Source organism: Rhincodon typus, chromosome 22 (assembly GCF_021869965.1).
Source record: "Rhincodon typus isolate 14 chromosome 22, sRhiTyp1.1, whole genome shotgun sequence".
NCBI lineage: Eukaryota > Metazoa > Chordata > Chondrichthyes > Orectolobiformes > Rhincodontidae > Rhincodon > Rhincodon typus.
The window spans coordinates 46,307,892-46,324,875 of NC_063353.1; the positions used below are offsets into that span (position 1 = coordinate 46,307,892).

Consider the following 16,984-nt stretch of genomic DNA (forward strand, 5'->3'; position numbering starts at 1 on the left):
CCCGAAACGTCAGCCTCTCTGCTCCTATGATGCTGCTTGACATGATTGGAAGAGTGCCAGCCAACAATCCATTGTGGGAATTAGGCATGGGAAATTCGACAACACAGCAATCTGGGAAACTTGGACGGGAGGTGAGTGGGTGAATAGAATAGAGTAGCCTTTATTTGTCACGTGCACTTGAATGAGTGCAATGGAAAGTTTGTAATGTTGTCTCTCAGCGCCATCTTAGGTGCAGATACTTTAAGGAACAAAAACAAAGTTGCTGGAAAAGCTGAGCAGATCTGGCAGCATGTGTGAAGGGAAAAACAGAGTTAATGTTTCGGGTCTTGTGACCCTTCCTCAGAACTCAAGGGTCGGAGGATGGGTCACCGGACCTGAAACGTAACTCTGTTTCTTCCTTCACAGATGCTGCCAGACCTGCTGAGCTTTTCCAGCAACTTTGTTTTTGTTCCTGATTTACAGCATTTGCAGTTCTTTCCATTTTTATTACAGATACTTTTAAGTATTGTTACAGAATTGAAATAGTAAACAAAAATAGACTAGTATGGGAATAGAGAGTTTAAAAAGCCCAGAATGAAAATAAAAAGTATCTTTAAAGTGCTCAAGCTATAGTCCCTTCTTGTGACTCTGTGCCAGCTGGGTTTCAAAACACGAAGCCTCGTTGCCTCCATGCGTTGGTCTCTGTCCCGGACTCACCTCCACAATTCGTCCATGTCAACATCCCCACCCCCTCCACTCCCCCCGGCCGGCCTGGGCTCGCTCCGAGTGACCATGCTGTAATTAGTGCAAAGTTCAACTAATAGTCACTGAAAGACATTTGATTTCAAAGGCTGTTTCTGTTATTCAGTTGTATTTCTCCAGGCACAGTACTTCTCATTTTCTCCAGTAATGTTATCAATTTTCACAATTTTAAACAAAAATAATACTTAATCTGGAATTAAGTGCTGATGTTTTAAATTCATGATGATTAAACTACCAGATTGTTAAATCTCTCCTAGAAACATAGAAAATAGGTGCAGGAGGAGGCCATTCGGCCCTTCAATCATGGCTGAACATGCAATCTCAGCATCCTGTTCCCACTTTCTCTCTATACCCCTTGTTCCCTTCCGCCCAATGACCTGGCCCCAACAGCTTCCTGTGGGAAAGAATTCCACAGGCTCACAACTCTCTGAGTGAATATAATTCTTCCTCATGTCAGTCCTGAATGGCGTACCCCATTCTCTCCTGATTCACAAAAGTTTCTTTAGGGAAAGAAATCTGTTTCCCTGACCCAGCCTGACTTGCACTTGATTCCAGATACACAAAAACGTGGTTGATTTTCACCTGTGCTCTGAGATGGCTGGGCAAGTTATTCAGTTATATCAGACCCCTGTAGAATATCCACTGTCTGTGCACCACCTTGTCAGCAGCTAGTCAAGAAAGCGGCTTGCCATCACTGTCAAAGTTAATTAGAGATCGACAGCCCGCTCCCAACGATGCTCACATCCCAAGAACATTTATTTCAAAAATTGAAACAAACAGTTATGGTTTCTGGATGATCTCGGTTGGCACAAAATCGAGTCATTTCAACACAGGAAAAGTCTGATGAGAGCTGCAACGTGTTTTAGACCCTCTGTTTACCATAATAAAGATCTGGTAATATTTGTTCTTATTTAATGATTAATCGGTGTGATTTACAACATGTCCTTGTGCTTTGATTTGTTGTTATATGGGTTTTAGAATCCCAACTGCCTGCTCCTGGCCTATATCCCTTCAAACATTTCCTATTCATGTACTTATCCAAATGTCTTTTAAACTCTGTAATCCACCACTTTCTCGGGAAGTTCATTCCACACGCAAACCACCCTCTGTGTAAAAAATTTGCCCCTCGTCTTTTTTAAATCTCTCTCCTCTCACCTCAACAATGTGCCCCCTAATCTTGAAATCCCCCATCCTAGGGAAAAGACACCTACCATTAACTGTACCTGTGCCCCTCATTATTTTATAAACTTCTATCAGGACACCTATAAACCTCCTGTGCTCCAGTGAAAAAAGTCCCAGCCTATCCAGCCTCTCCCTATAGCTCAAACTACCATTACCTGGCTATGTCTAAGAAAAAAAAGTGTGTTTAATGAGAACAGATTGAAATCTTCTGAGTAATCTCCTGCTACAGTCACAGAATTATTACAAAGACCAGAAGGAGGCCATTCTGCCTATTTGTGCCTGCACTAACTTTGAACATTTGGATCTGGTGCAAAATTCGTGTCTTTTCCCTGTAACCCTGCAGATTAGATAATTATTTAAACAGAAACAATGCCCTGTTGAATGCCTTAGCTGAACCCACTTCTGTTGCATTTCCGAGCAGTGCATTCCACACTCTGACTACTTGCTGTGTGAAGACATTTTTTTTTCTCCACTCACATTGCTTCTTTTGCAAACCATTTTAAATCTGCACTCCCTGGTTCTTGATCCTTTATGACCAGGATTAGTTTCTCCCCGTCTGTACTGTGCAGGTACAGTGCTGATTTTTGAAAACTTCAATCAGATCTTCTCCTCGCCAGGTCCCACCGTCTCCAATCTGCACTCCAAACTGAAACAATGCCCTTTTTTTTAATGTAATCTCAAGAAGCTGGTGGAACAGCCAATAAAAGGCTGTCATATTTGTGGCTGAGTTTTGACCTAATTGAGTATCATAGAGGAAGAAAATGATTGACAAATTTTACAGGATGTGTTGAGCAATGTAATGAGGGACTGTGCTAACTGAGTGAATGGTGAGTGGGAGATATACCAGAGTTCCCAGCAACACATTGAATTAACATGTCAAGGCGTTGAACTGATTTTTGGGAATGCAATTCCTGCTGTTGGTCAGCTTGATGCTCAATTTGACTTTTTTTTACAATGGCATTTAACAACAAAAACTTCACCTACATTTTCTTTGAAAAATCCTGAAGGATCATATGAATATCTCTCTCATTTAACCCTTTGAGCTTTTTAAGTTTTATCTCTTTGGGTCAAATGAGACTATCTTGGCCTGCTGCTGTTTAAGAGCTATTATGTTTGCATCAGTCATTTAGTGCTTGTTTTAAGATAGTTTGATTGCCCCATAGTATCTACAGGATACAGTGTTCAACATCAAGCTATGGACACCAACATAAAACATTGTGTTAATTTTGTGTTCCAAAACTACATTGCATTCAGTCTTGTTATTTTAAATTATCTTTTTGTATCTAGCTACACTTTGGAAAACAGAGTTCTAACCCCTGAGCAGAGACTGTTTTATGAGGAAAATGGATTCCTTCTTATTAAGAAGCTGGTTTCTGATGAGAATATTGAACTCTTCAGGTGAGCTCTTACATCTTGAGAAAGAAAGCTGACATTTATGTTGTACCTTATCACATCCTAAAAACGTCCCAAAGCTTTTCACTTTCAATTCCCTCAGTACTATAACTGTACTATGATCCAGTCAGATCTTAGAGTGAAACCTGGCCTTGATAGATCCTAAGTTCTATTTTGCAGGCTTTTACTGTGGTGGCTAGTCACTGAACATATTCAGAAGAGCTGCCAGTGTTCTTTGACAAAAAAAACACAAATTTATTGTACAACAGGAAATAACAGACAAAGATAGAAACATGAAAATTTAGATTTTCATAGACAACAAGACATAAGATGTAAAATTAGAAGTGGGCTATTTGGCCCAGTGAGTCTGCTCTACCATTCAATGAGATCATTGCTGATCTGATAATCCTTAACACCATTCTCCTGCGTTAACCCCATAACCTTTGATTGCCTTACTGATTAAAAATCTATCACTCCCTTGAATATAGTTAACAACCCAGCCTCTACAGCTCTCTGTGGTATTTACTTCCCTCTGAGAGAAAACAAAGTTTCAGCCTTTTCCCAGGAATATCCTTTACAGATATTTAGTCACAGTGCAGTGTCACTCCTTGTTTTAACTCGTTAACTTCTGACTTACCTGACTGTTTCCAATTTTGATGGTTTGCAGACTTCTTTCCAGTGCTGAGAGCCTCAATTTGTTTTTGCTTCTGATAGTTATCAGAACCTCTACAAAAAGTCTCTCAGCTTGGAAACTTCACCACACAAAAAAAGACATGGCCTTCTGCCTGGATGAAACTGTCCTTCTGAACTGAAACCTGATTCTGAACTGAATCAGAATTATTGGTGACCCTCAAAAAGGTTTAACTTTGTAAACATTTCTTCAGTTAATGTTGCAGTTTTCTCCTAGTCATTTAACTTAAGTCACATGCCTTATTGGAAATGATGTTCTTAGTTCACTGTTCCAAATGACTTTCTGACCTGTGGGGATTAAGCATAGAGCTGAAACTACACATCAGCATTACCGCCACTTTAAAATCTAAATTCCCAAATAATGATATTGCAAACAGTAAGAGGTAAATCCCATTAAAAATGAAAACAGATTGAAAATTGAGGATAAAAATTGAAAGAATTGCAAATGCGGTAAATTAGAGACAAAAACAGAAATTGATGTAAAAGCTCAGTAAGTCTGGCAGCATCTATGGAGAGAAATCAGAATTAACATCTTGGGTGGAGTAACCCTTCCTCAGAACTGATGGAAGCTAGGAAAATGTTTTTTTATGGAGAAGATAGGGTGGGGGGAGGGGTTAAGGAGTAAACAATAGGTGGGGATACAGCTCAAAAGGAGAGAAGAGCAGTTAGACAGACAAAGGAGTGGATAACGACCTTGTTAGGAGAGTGAAAAGCTGTTAATGGAGACTGTTTCTGGCGAACAATGGGTGGTGTGTAATAGCAGACTGTGTGATAACAAGGCTTGGTTATGGGGCTTGGGGTAAGGACATGGGAGAGCTCAAGGCCTAAAGTTGTTCAACTCGATATTGAGTCTGGAAGGCTGCAGGGTCCCCAAGCGGAAAATGAGGTATAAAAACAGAAATTGCTGGAAAAGCTCAGCAGGCCTGTGGCAGCATCTGTGAAGAAAAGATTTAAGTTAACGTTTCAGGTCTGGAGACCCTTCCTCATAACTGGAAAATGAGGTGCTGTCCTTGCAGCTTGCGCTGAGTTTCGCTGGAGGGCTGCAGCAAGCCTGAGACAGAGATGTTTGCCAGGGAGCAAGGTGCTGTGTTAAAGTGGCAAAAATTGAGGATGAATATTGACAGTAAAGGTACTGAATAAGTATTTCTTTCAATTATTTCGATGGACAGGCAAATTTACCCTTTCTGTAGAAGTAGCCTGAGATAATAGAAATGGTGGCAATCCTAGAAATGCTATAAAAACGCACAGTTAAAACTAACTTTGGATCAACAAATGAAATGATAGTCATCCCAGATCTATAATCAAGAATTGTGAAACAGTGACAGTCATTATATGGAAGTCATTAGACAGGGGACAGGCACCTGTTGAATAGGATCAAATCTCTGTGGAACTCATATTCAGACAAAAGGACTAACACAGGCATGTGTAACTATAAATCCATTTTTCTTCCATTCCACTTAAAATGAAATGGATTTGATTTTTCAGGAGTAAACTGAAGACTAACAATACTAACTACTAATTATTACCGTGGTTTATGACCTGAGTAAATGTTAATTTTTTATAATAAAGATGCACAATTTTCTTTTCAGAGAAGAGTTTGAGAGGATCTGCCGGAGGGAAGTTGAGGTTCCGGGATTAATAATAATGAGGGATGTATCCATTTCTAAAACGGAGTACGGTCCAGATCAACAAGCTATTTCTAAGATTCAAAGTTTTGAGAACAATGAAACCATGTTTAAATATTGCTGCTTGCCAGAGGTGAGAGATACAAATTGAGGACTAAATACAAAGGCTGTGTTTAATTCATGTAAAGGAAGGTGACCCATGGATAGAAATATATCTAGCAGTTCTCTGGAATTTGCTGGTTGAGAGTGTGGGGAAGGTGGAGTCAATGGCTTTCAGAAGCGGAAGTTCTTTAATTGGATTATTACTTGAAGAGGAACAGAATGGTATGTCTATGGGAATAGAAGGGCTTTTGTGGAGCAGTAGAAGTGTCCTACTTCTGAGTCAGGAGGCCTGGGTTCAAGTCCCACCTGTTGCAGAGGGTGTAATAAAATCTGGAGTTTAATTTGGATAAATGTGAGATATTGCGTTTTTGATAAAAATGATTCACTGTATAAATAATTAAAAGGCTCCTCACACAGCACATTCCAAACCCATAACCACTTCCATCTAAAAAGATAAGGTCAGGACTTATACAATTAACAGTAGGGCCCTGGGTAGTATTATAGAACAGAGAGACCTAGGGGTTCAGGTACATAATTCTTTGAAATTTGTGTCACAGATAGACAAGATGGTAAAAAGGCATTTAGCACGCTTGCCTTCATTGCTCAGACCTTTGATTCTTGGAGTTGGGACGTCATGTTGAGGTTGGTGAGGCCTCTTCTGGAGTACTGTGTGCAGTTCTGGTCGCCCTATTATTGGAAGGATAATATTAAATTAGTACGGGTTCAAAAATGATTTACGAGGATGTTGCCAGGAGTGGAGGTTTTGAGTTATAAAAATAGGCTGGGACTTTTTTCACTGGAGCTTCAGAGGTTGAGGGGTGACTTTACAGAAGTTTATAAAATCATGAGGGGCATAAATAAGGTGAATGACAAGGGTCTTTTCCCTAGGGTGGGGAATTTCAAAACTAGGGGGCATATTTTTAATGTGAGAGGAGAAAGTTTTGAAAAGGACATAAGGAGCAACGTTTTAGACAGAGAGTGGCTCATATGTGGAATGAACTTCCAGAGGAAGTGGTGGATGTGGGTACAGTTACAATGTTTAAAATACATTTGGGTAAGTACATGAATAGGAAAGTTTTGGAGGGATATGGGCCAAACGCAGGCAAATGGGATGAGTTTATTTGGGAACACGGTCGGTATGGACTAGTTGGTCTGTTCCCATGCGGTATGACTCCATCTCTGAACAGTTTGATTAGGAAAATACCTAGGAGTGTAAGTAGGGATCATTGTGTTGTTTTTGCAGAGAGCCAGGACAGACGTGACAGGTCAAATGGCCTCCTGAATTGTAACCATTCTGCGTTGCTTCTCAGAAACATTGTGTGGTCTCGTTAATAATTTGGACATTTAAATAGCTTTCTACAGTGAAATATTTGTGATTCTGTAAGTCATTCTCTTACGTAAAGGGTAACTCCACATCAGATTCAAAACATTCTCGTTCACGGTAACATTTCTTGTTTGCTTTCAAGTGGTTTGTTAAATTCTTTAAATTACCAACTGAATTGCTTCGCAGCGAATTCATTGACAAAGAGAAGTAATCTCTGATGTTTCTTCTCAATTATATTTGGTTTTGTTTTTTAGATCTTGAAATATGTGCACTGTTTTACTGGCCCCAACATCATGGCGATGCACACCATGCTGATCAACAAGCCCCCCGATACAGGTAAGGGAAACAAAGTTTCGCTGAATGCATATTTAAAAGGCTCCTGAGACAGCACCTTCCAAACTCATAACCACTTCCATCTGGAAGGACAAGGGCAGCAGATACATAGGAACACCACCGTCTGTAATTTCCCCTCCAAGCCATTCACCATCCTGACTTGGAAATACATCGCTGTTCCTTTACTGCAGCTGGGTCAAAATCCTGGAATTCCCTTCCTAACTGTGGGTGTCTGTGGGTGGACTGCACAGTTCAAGAAGGCAGCTCACCACCGTCACCATCTCAAGGGTAATTAGGGACAGGCAGTACGAGCCAGCAAAGCCCACCTCTCATAGGTGAATTTTTTTTAAAACTAGTGCAGTGACAGATTGTCAGTTTTCTTACGGAAGTAATTAAGGTATTCATATATTGTCATGAGCTGAAAAATTCCAGCTGCAAATGTTTGAAGCATTGAACCAATTAATCCCTTAAAACTAATGCTGTTCCCGCTGCCTGTAGAGTTATTTTCAGTTTTCTGATAACAGCTGCAAGTCATTTGCTGCGTTATGTTACAGTAAGCTTTAACTTGCTAAGTAGTTATTAAGGTGGAGTGATCTGTTTTATTTTTCCCCTTCCCCCATATGTGGTAGATCTTGGCAATGATGTGGAAGTTTGGTAGCTCAAGATATATTCTGGGAATTACTCTGTATTAATACCTCAGTAAGAGCTGAAGAGAGATGATAAAAGTTTGTCAAAGTTGGGGAAGTGATCACCGTATGTTTTGCGTTTCCAGGAGCAAAGACGTCCCGACATCCTATGCATCAGGATTTGCATTATTTCCCATTTAGACCTGCGGATCAGATAGTGTGCGCGTGGACAGCCATGGAGAGAGTGGATCGCAACAATGGATGCCTTGTTGTGCTGCCAGGGACACACAAGGGGAGACTGGAACAACATGACTACCCAGAGTGGAAGGTATGTACTTGGCTACAATGCTGTCTGTGTGCAACAAAAAAAAAATGATTTAAAGAAAAAAAACACCATTGCAAACACACAGTGTTGAGAAAATCACTGTGGGTAGGAAATGAGAGGGAGGCGATACACAGTCACAGGAGCAGAGGTGAGCCATTCGGCCCCTCAAGCCCACTGCAACATTCAATAATGCCGTGGTTGATCTGGTCATAGTCTTAGCTCCAATTTCCTGTCTGCCCCTCCCACCACAATGCTCGACTCCCTATCTACTGAAAATCTGTCTAACGCATTTTTGTAAAAAACTTAAAAGACCCAGCCTCCAGTACTTTCTATAGAAGAGAATTCCACGCACTATCAGCTGTCTGAGAGAAAAAATAATAAGTCCTGATCTCTGTTTTAATAGAGGGGCCCTTAATTCTTAAACAACCTCCTTTAGTCTCCCTTACAAGAGGAAAGTAACTGCAAATGAGGAAATTCAGAGAGGAGCATGGAAGACGAGTAAAATACCTGACTATAATATTTTTGCAAGCACAGAACTGCGTAGTGGTGAGATGGGTAGTTGTCATGGTAACTATTAAAAAACACTTCTGTTGCACCGTGAAAGCACACATATACTAAACAAACCACTAGATTTTATTAGAAACTCCGTTTTTTTCTGCTTTGCTTTCATTAATCCTTATTTTATATTTTAAAGTTAGACTTGTGTTGGCTGTTGTGACAGTAAACTAGATGACCAATGCTCACACCATGTTGATTTGAACGAGCTGGGCTCTTGGTCAACATTGGGAAGATTCGATGCCACCATCTTTCCTTTTTACTTTGGGATCTACAGGGGCAGCTTGGACTAGTGTGGTGGAGGAAATGCACTTCTAATGAGAGGAGGTTCTAGTCTAAAGCAAGATGCAGTTTATTGCAAAATAGCAACTATGTACTCAAACCGAACCAACTAAATGTTGACCTCACTTTTCATTTTAGTGCAAGAATTAAGAATGTTTCTGCATCTGTCAAAAAAAATTGCTGTCTCTCGCAGTTGCAGCACTTCCAGTTTTCAACAAAAAAGCTTCTTTGTGTTTTTTATTTGTTCACAGAAAATGGGTATCCCTGTCTGGGACACTCATATCCTTTACTTATTGCCCGTACTAGGGTGCTGAGCAGCATCTGTGGAGAGAGAAACAGAGATAACATTTCGAGTCCAGACTGATACTTTTTCAGAATGCCAGCATCTTTTTGCAGCATCCACAGTATTTTGCTTTTATCTGCGTTATCTCTGGTGCCCTGGCCAATTATTCCTCAGTCAACATGGGAAAAGATTAATTACCCAGCCATTATCCCATTGTTAGTTGTACGAACTTCCTGTGACCACATTGGCAGCCTCTTTTTTATACATTGGATGTGGGCATCACTGGTTGTGCATTTATTGCCCGTCCCTAGTTGCCCTTGAGAAGGTGGTGGGGAGCTGCCTTCTTGAACCGCTGCAGTCCATGTGCTATAGATGGCTCTAGAATTCCGTTGGGGAGGGAATTCCAGGATTTTGATCCAGCGACAGTGAAGGAACAGCAGTATGTTTTCAAGTCGCTTCTAATTTAATTTTAAGTGCCCAAATTTGTGATTCTCAATTTTAGCTGAAGATAATTGATTTTCGTTAACCAGAAAAGTAATATGTTGTTTCTCCATCTCCTGTATATTCAGGGTGGTGTCAATAAGATGTATCATGGCATACTTGATTATGACCCCAGTCACTCCAGGGTTCACCTTGTGATGGAGAAGGGTGACACTGTGTTCTTCCATCCTCTGCTCATTCATGGATCGGGAACAAATCAGACTCAGGGCTTCCGAAAGGTAAGGGGTCACTTGTGACAAGAGGTAAAGACCAGATCTGAGACGCACTTGATGCAGCAAATCTAACGAGGATCCATCACCTTGCTTTGCAAAACCAACTCACCCCGCAAACTCAACCTGGAACCTTTTCATTTTGGTGCAAGAATTTATTGCTCATCCCTCGTTGCCCTTGAGAAGATGGTGGTGATCTGTTTCGTTGAACTTCTGCAATCCGTGTGCTCTAGCTAGCCCCACTAGGTTGATTCCAGAGTCGACAGGGTTGGCTTATGAGGAGAGATTGAGTAGACTGGGACTATACTCATTGGAATTTAGAAGAATGAGGAGAGATCATATATAAACATAAGAAATTATAAAGGGAGCAGATAGGACAGAAGCAGGGAGGTTGTTTCCACTAGCGGTGAAACTAGAACGAGGGGGGCATAGCCTCAAAATAATGGGGAGCATGTTTAGGACTGAGTTGAGGAGAAACTTCTTCACCCAAAGAGTTGTGAGTCTGTGGAACTCCCTGCCCAGTGAAGCCATTGAGGATACCTTGTTGATTGTTTTTAAGGTGAAGATAGATAGATTTTTAAACAGTAAAAAAACTAAGGGTAACGGTGAGTGGGCAGGAAAGTGGAGCTGAGTCCACAGGAAGATCAGCCATGATCTTATTGATTGGTGGAGCAGGCTCGATGGGCCAGATGGCCTACTCCTGCTCCCGGTTCTGATGGTCTTTCTGATCCATATGACTGACTGCCTCAAAATCCCTACCAGGAGGTGCACTGGACTGATACATCCACCTTTCTGAGTTAAGTCATGTTCTGATGAAGGGTCTAGGCCCGAAACGTCAGCCTTCCTGCTCCTATGATGCTGCTTGGCCTGCTGTGTTCATCCAGCTCTACACCTTGTTATCTCAGATTCTCCAGCATCGGCAGTTCCTACTATCTTTGTACAAAATCTGCTTTGCAAGTCAAAAGCCTTCAGTGTACTATTCAGGTACAGCGGTGTACAGAGATTATTTCAGTCGTGTTTTGTACTTTTTGTGTGTTTTATGGGAATTGCATTCTCAGGTTCCATTTATTTTTCTGTGAAAACTGGAGAATATTTTTCACTGCCCTTCTGTGTTTGCACTTTCCCAACTAGAAGAAAGAAATAAAGGTTAATTGAAATGTTATGGAGCACCTACAGGTAACTGGAGTCAAGAGTGTGGAACCAAGCCGCCCACTTGTCTTTTTTTTATAAAGGCAGGGAATGGACACTGATACAGGAAGTGTTGAAATAGGTGCTGGAAATATAATTTCCTGTCTGGCTTCAAGCAAGAATCTAATCATCTGCAACTAAATATCAGTAATCCCCTGTTACAACCAGGTGAGGAAGAATGAAATTGACACTCCTGTTTATAATTGGCTCTGTTTGCCTCAACAAAGATGGTTTATAATGCTGCCATATTAGGCCTCAGTTATAACATTGTAAAGATCCCAGAGGAGCATAGGGCTGCTGTTTCATTAGAGAGAGAGAGAGTGAGACAGACAGCTGGTGGTGGTTTAACCTGTCACCATGCTTCAGGCGAGGGGAGAGGTTGAGAAGGAGAATCCTTCATGGGAACCTCAGCCAGAGCAGGAATGGAACCCAGACAGGTGGTGTCTCTCTGCATCGTAAACAAGCCACCCAACCCACTGAGCATCAAAGGTAAGGAGCCAGTTGAGTGAAAGAAAGAATTTTATTATGAGTAGTTCAGCTATAATGCGTGTTTCGTTAACATGAATTGGCTGTAACACGACTGATGAACAGTGAATACTGTTTGGATAGCACAAACTTTCTGTTGTACAGGTGTAGCGATTTTCTGCAGCAGTTTCCCTATAACGCGATTTTCTACAGCAGCATTTTCGATAGTGTGAGGTCAAGCAAGAATGCAACTATCGTGTTACAGGAGAACTACCTGTACTGACTAACCCCAAGATAAACAATAAAGCATGACATTCAACACACGTACACATACACACACACACACACACACACACACACACAAAACACATGCTCACTACACACACATTACACCCACATACACTACACACACACTCACGACACACACACACACACACACACACACACCAACAAAACCATAAGGGTAAAGTTGAAAAAGAGGAAATTATCTGCACAAAAAGGAAAATCAGGTACAGATAGTTTTAAAAAGTCCTTAGACTGTTTAAAGTCTTAGATTTAACCTGAGTCCACAATTGTTTAATTTGATATGTATCTTTCAGCAGTTGCAAAACTTAATAGATCAATTTGTGTTCTTGCTAAATGGATGCTTCTCAATTTGATTTATCACCAGGCATTGTCTTTTTGAGAGGCTGAGAGAAACTGTGAGAGGGCAAGCCTTCCATTTTTGCAGCTATAAATCCATTCTCTCCCCTCCCCAAAGGCACCTACCTGAAATACTGTTCACATGGCTTCTTTGTTTCTCAAGCTGGATAGAATGTAGGCGATTTTCATCCTAATGCATAAAACCATCGGAAAGGTTTTAGCCAAACGGGAGACATAGATCTGAGTCAATGGTTACAGTCATTTTGATGGCACTTCATTTTCAGTTCAGACCAATTTTCATTTTATTATTAATGTTTTCATGAACTTGACTCAAACAGAACGAAACTTAGATTTGATTCCTTTTTGTTTAGCCAACATCACATTACTTCCAGCATAATGTCTTGGTGTGATCATCACTGAGGTTAAAAGTCAGATTTAGGTTAGATGTCAGGGTATGGTTCTTCTCCCAGAGAATAGTAAACCACTGGAACAAGTTAGCATTCTGTGCAGTGGCTGCTGACTTAACTCAACGAAGAGCAGGGCCTGTTTCTTACTGCAATTAGATCAACTCTTACAGTTTTTTTTACTCTCTACAATCTTATGTGATATGGACATTGCTGACAGGGCCAGCAATTACTGCCCATTCTTAATTGCCGAGAGGATAGTTAAGATTCAGTCACATTGCTGAGAGTCTGGAGTCACATGTAGGACAGACCAAGGTAAGGGTGGCAGATTTCCTTCCCTAAAGGACATTAGTGAACGGGGTGGGTTTTAATGCCAGTTGATGATAGTTTCATGATCACCATCACTGAGACTAGCTTTACAACCATGGCTTTCTTTTCTGGTCATTGCATTTAAAAGTTGCTAGCTGTTGTGGTGGGATTTGAGCACACGTCCCAGATTATTAGTCTAATGCCATCATGCCATCCTGGCAGAGGATTCAGGACCCGGGATCTGGGCTAGATTTTATGGGTAGGAGAGGAATTCTTCATAAATTTCCCCCATCAGGGCCTTCCTGTTTCTTTCCCCTCTCATGGATAATCTCACGATTTCAGATGAGGTGAGTTCTGTTGTCCTACACAAACGAGGTAACACAATTAGATGAAACGTGCTGGATTAATCAGAGGATCACCACCTGTCCATCAACGTCTGTCTGGATGGATTTTTTATTTGCTTTCCACATCTTCAGTTACTTCTGTGTTTGCATTCTGATTATTTTTCTCTCCCCTACCAGGCAATCTCATGCCACTTTGCGAGTGCTGACTGTTACTACATCGATGTAAAAGGTACCAGCCAGGAGAATATTGAGCAAGAGGTTCTTGGGGTAGGCCGAAGGAAATACAATTTTGGCCAAGATGTAACTTTGGCAGTAAGTTTTCTTAAAAAAAAAGTACATTTTGTCAAACTGACATTCTATTTTATAAGCAAAACTGTTGCTACAAGCTTTAAGTTCTTTATTATTTTGATGCTGTTTGCTTTTTTTCGTAAATCGATTTGTGGGCAGCTACTGTTCTTAAGCAATGGTGTTTAAAGCTGTTCTGTGGGAGATTCTCCACAAATATCTACACAATCCTAAAGACCTAATGCAATTTCTGGCTTTCATGTAAGGACTTCCATCCTGAAACTACATAAAGGAAATTGTTGTTATCATTGCTGTGTATCAGTACACTGTGTATGGCAAAAAATGTTGCTAGCACGTCAAAGACTGTAGCAATGTCAAGTTTCTTGAGATGTACCTCACTGAACAAGATTCCGAAATGATGGAGTCACCCTTGCTATTGGGCATGACACTGTTTACTGTCACATTTACTGAAAAAAGAACAACATCCTTTCTACCAATCTAACTTAAGGCCTGTAAAGGCACAACATAGTTACTGCATTTCTCCGATGTTAACTGTCAGAATCACAGCTTTACAGTGCAGCAGGAGGCCATTCAGCCCACTTTCAAATAAGCATCATTACCTTGTGCCAATCTCCTGCATTTTTCCCAGACCCTTACACATTATTTTTATCCAGATAATTATCGCATGTCCACTTGAATGTCTCAGTTGAACTGCTGCATTTCCAGGCAGTGCTTTTGTACCCTAATAATTTGCTGTGTGAATGTCTTTTTTTTCTCCAGCCACCTTTGCTTCTTTTGTAAATCACTTTAAATATATGCCCCTTTCTTGTTCTTGTTCCTTTTACACCCATAACTAATTTTTCCCGATCTACCCGATCCAGCCTGCTCATGATTTTAACTACTGGGAAATACGGTTGAACCTGTGAAACTCCACAACTGTAGCTCCAACAGAGCAAGATGTAGATGCAGGATAAGGCCATTCAGACCATTGCATCTATTCCTGCATCCAGCAACATCGTGGCTAATCTGGTTTAGCTTTAAATACATTATGCCTGCACTCCCATAACCCTCAATTCTTGTCAATCAAAGATTGTTAAACTCAGCCATGAATGTAGAGACACACGGCATGGATACGGACCCTTCAGTCCAACCAGTCCATGCTGACCATGTTACCAAACCAAACTAGTCCCACTTGCCTGAATTTGACCCATATCCCTCCAAACCTTTCCTTTTCATGTACTTATCCAAATGTCTTTTAAACGTGATAACTGCATCCACCACTTGCTCTGGCAGTTCATTCCGTGCAGAAACCACTCTCTGTGTAAAATCGTTGCCCCTCGTGTCCTTTTTAAATCTTCTTCCACTCACCTTCAAAATATGCCCCTTAGTTTTGAATTCCCCACCCCAGGGAAAAGACCCTTGCTATTCATCTTATCTATGTCCCTCATGATTTTATAAACTTCTATAAGGTCACCCTCAACTTCTTACACTCCAGTGGAAAAATGTCCCAGCCTATCCAGCCTCTCCCAATAACTAAAACCTTCCATTCCCAGCAACACCCTGCTAAATCTTTTCTGAACCCTCTCCAGTTTAATAATATCCTTCCTATAGCAAGGCAACCAGAAGTCTTTAATGACCTACCCTCCATTTGTCCCTGGGAAGAAAATTCCAAAGTCTGAAAACTGTCTGAGAAAAGAAATTTCTCCTTATCTCCATCCTAAATAGGAACCTCTCTCCTTCAGAGAGGTGTGGCCAACATCAAAAGAATTAGCTGAAAGTAGTAACTCCACAAGATTCAAGGAGAGAGAAGGAAATGTACAAAATTACAATAAAGAATGCATTCGGACTACTTTAAAAACAAAGACAGACCTCTCTCACCCCCTTTAAAGTTAGTGCACAAATATCATTACACAGCAGCTATGATAATGCCAAATCACCAAGCTCTCATGCAATCTGATCTGAAGGCATTCAATGCTAATACCTCTGTGGTTTTATCTTTCTAGGATGTTTGGATCATCAAAGGACGGCTTGTACAGGGAGAGAGAACTAACCTGTAGATTAATCTTGTCAGAGGGTGCTGTCTGTTTACATCAATTTTATTTTACTTTATGCCATCCATCATCATGTGTGAATCATTAGTTATTTGCACTTGCAATCTATAATCTTATCTTCTTCAGTATAATTTTATAGATTTCAAAATGACCTTTACCAACATGCGTGCTACCTGTATTCGTCCTTCATGTGCCTTTTGTTACAAGTAAGGCAGGACTGTGGTCATCACAGAGAATGTTCTGCAATTAAGCTCTCTGTGATTCACTGAGGTAGATGCTGACTGTCCTGATTGCAGTAATGTTGTTTGTTATTTATTATATTGTTTCAGATTCTCTGTTAATTAATATTGCTGCGATATAAAATTACATTTATTTAGGTAAGATAAGCCTTTTAGTGTATTGCTTGGTCAATTTGCAAAAGGCCACATATAAATATTTTTAAACCAAATATTTTGATGAGTGTTGGGATTGCTCATGGCTGAGGGTGACATAAAATAGCTGCCTGTGAGTTTTAGTTGACGTACGATAGCGGAGAAAATTTTATAGCCGAAGCAGTGCCTTGTTTACTATTAAAGTAAACCATAAATTAGGACTGTTGTGGCTTTGTAAACAGAATATATCCAAGGTAACAAGATTATAGTAGCACACAAAGGGTTTTACGATGAGAACACAAAGGGTCCTGTTGCATACATGCAACTGCAGATGTTGGACAGAGACAGCTGGATAAGGACACCCTTGAGTATGCTGGTAGAAGACTTCCATACCTAGCTGGTTTAAAGTCTGAGATCCATCAGAAATAGATATACTTCAGTTAAGATTCCCAGATAATCACTGTTGCAGATTTTGAATATACATACATAATTTTCTTTTTTAAAAAAATCACAATAACCATTGAAGAAGTTTATGGAGATTGCTCTGACCAAGCAGCCTTAGACAGTAGGAAGAGCCCCCCCCCCCCCACACACACAGACACACATACACACAAACCCATGCACACACTGACTCACACACACACACACACACACATACACACACACATACACACACACTCGCACTCACTCGCACACACAGACACACACATACACACACACACATATATACACACACACACATATATACACACACA

General features: G+C 40.7%; 2 protein-coding genes across 4 annotated transcripts in view; both read left to right on the forward strand.

The window, feature by feature from the left end:
- The window catches only part of phyh (phytanoyl-CoA 2-hydroxylase), a 19,734-nt gene extending 2,919 nt beyond the window's left edge, over positions 1 to 16,815 (forward strand). The window contains exons 3-9 of one of the 2 annotated variants that reach the window (XM_020528294.2): positions 3,211 to 3,321; positions 5,595 to 5,763; positions 7,311 to 7,392; positions 8,162 to 8,343; positions 10,030 to 10,179; positions 13,700 to 13,834; positions 15,811 to 16,815. In XM_020528294.2, coding sequence (XP_020383883.1) covers positions 3,211 to 3,321; positions 5,595 to 5,763; positions 7,311 to 7,392; positions 8,162 to 8,343; positions 10,030 to 10,179; positions 13,700 to 13,834; positions 15,811 to 15,864 — 883 coding nt within the window. In that variant the 3' untranslated portion in view covers positions 15,865 to 16,815. The remainder of the gene's footprint in view (positions 1 to 3,210; positions 3,322 to 5,594; positions 5,764 to 7,310; positions 7,393 to 8,161; positions 8,344 to 10,029; positions 10,180 to 13,699; positions 13,835 to 15,810) is intronic. The other variant, XM_048610417.1, reaches the window with a different exon arrangement.
- prpf18 (PRP18 pre-mRNA processing factor 18 homolog (yeast)) overlaps positions 1 to 16,984 on the forward strand; it is a 289,626-nt gene that overhangs the window by 17,192 nt on the left and 255,450 nt on the right. The window lies entirely within an intron of this gene.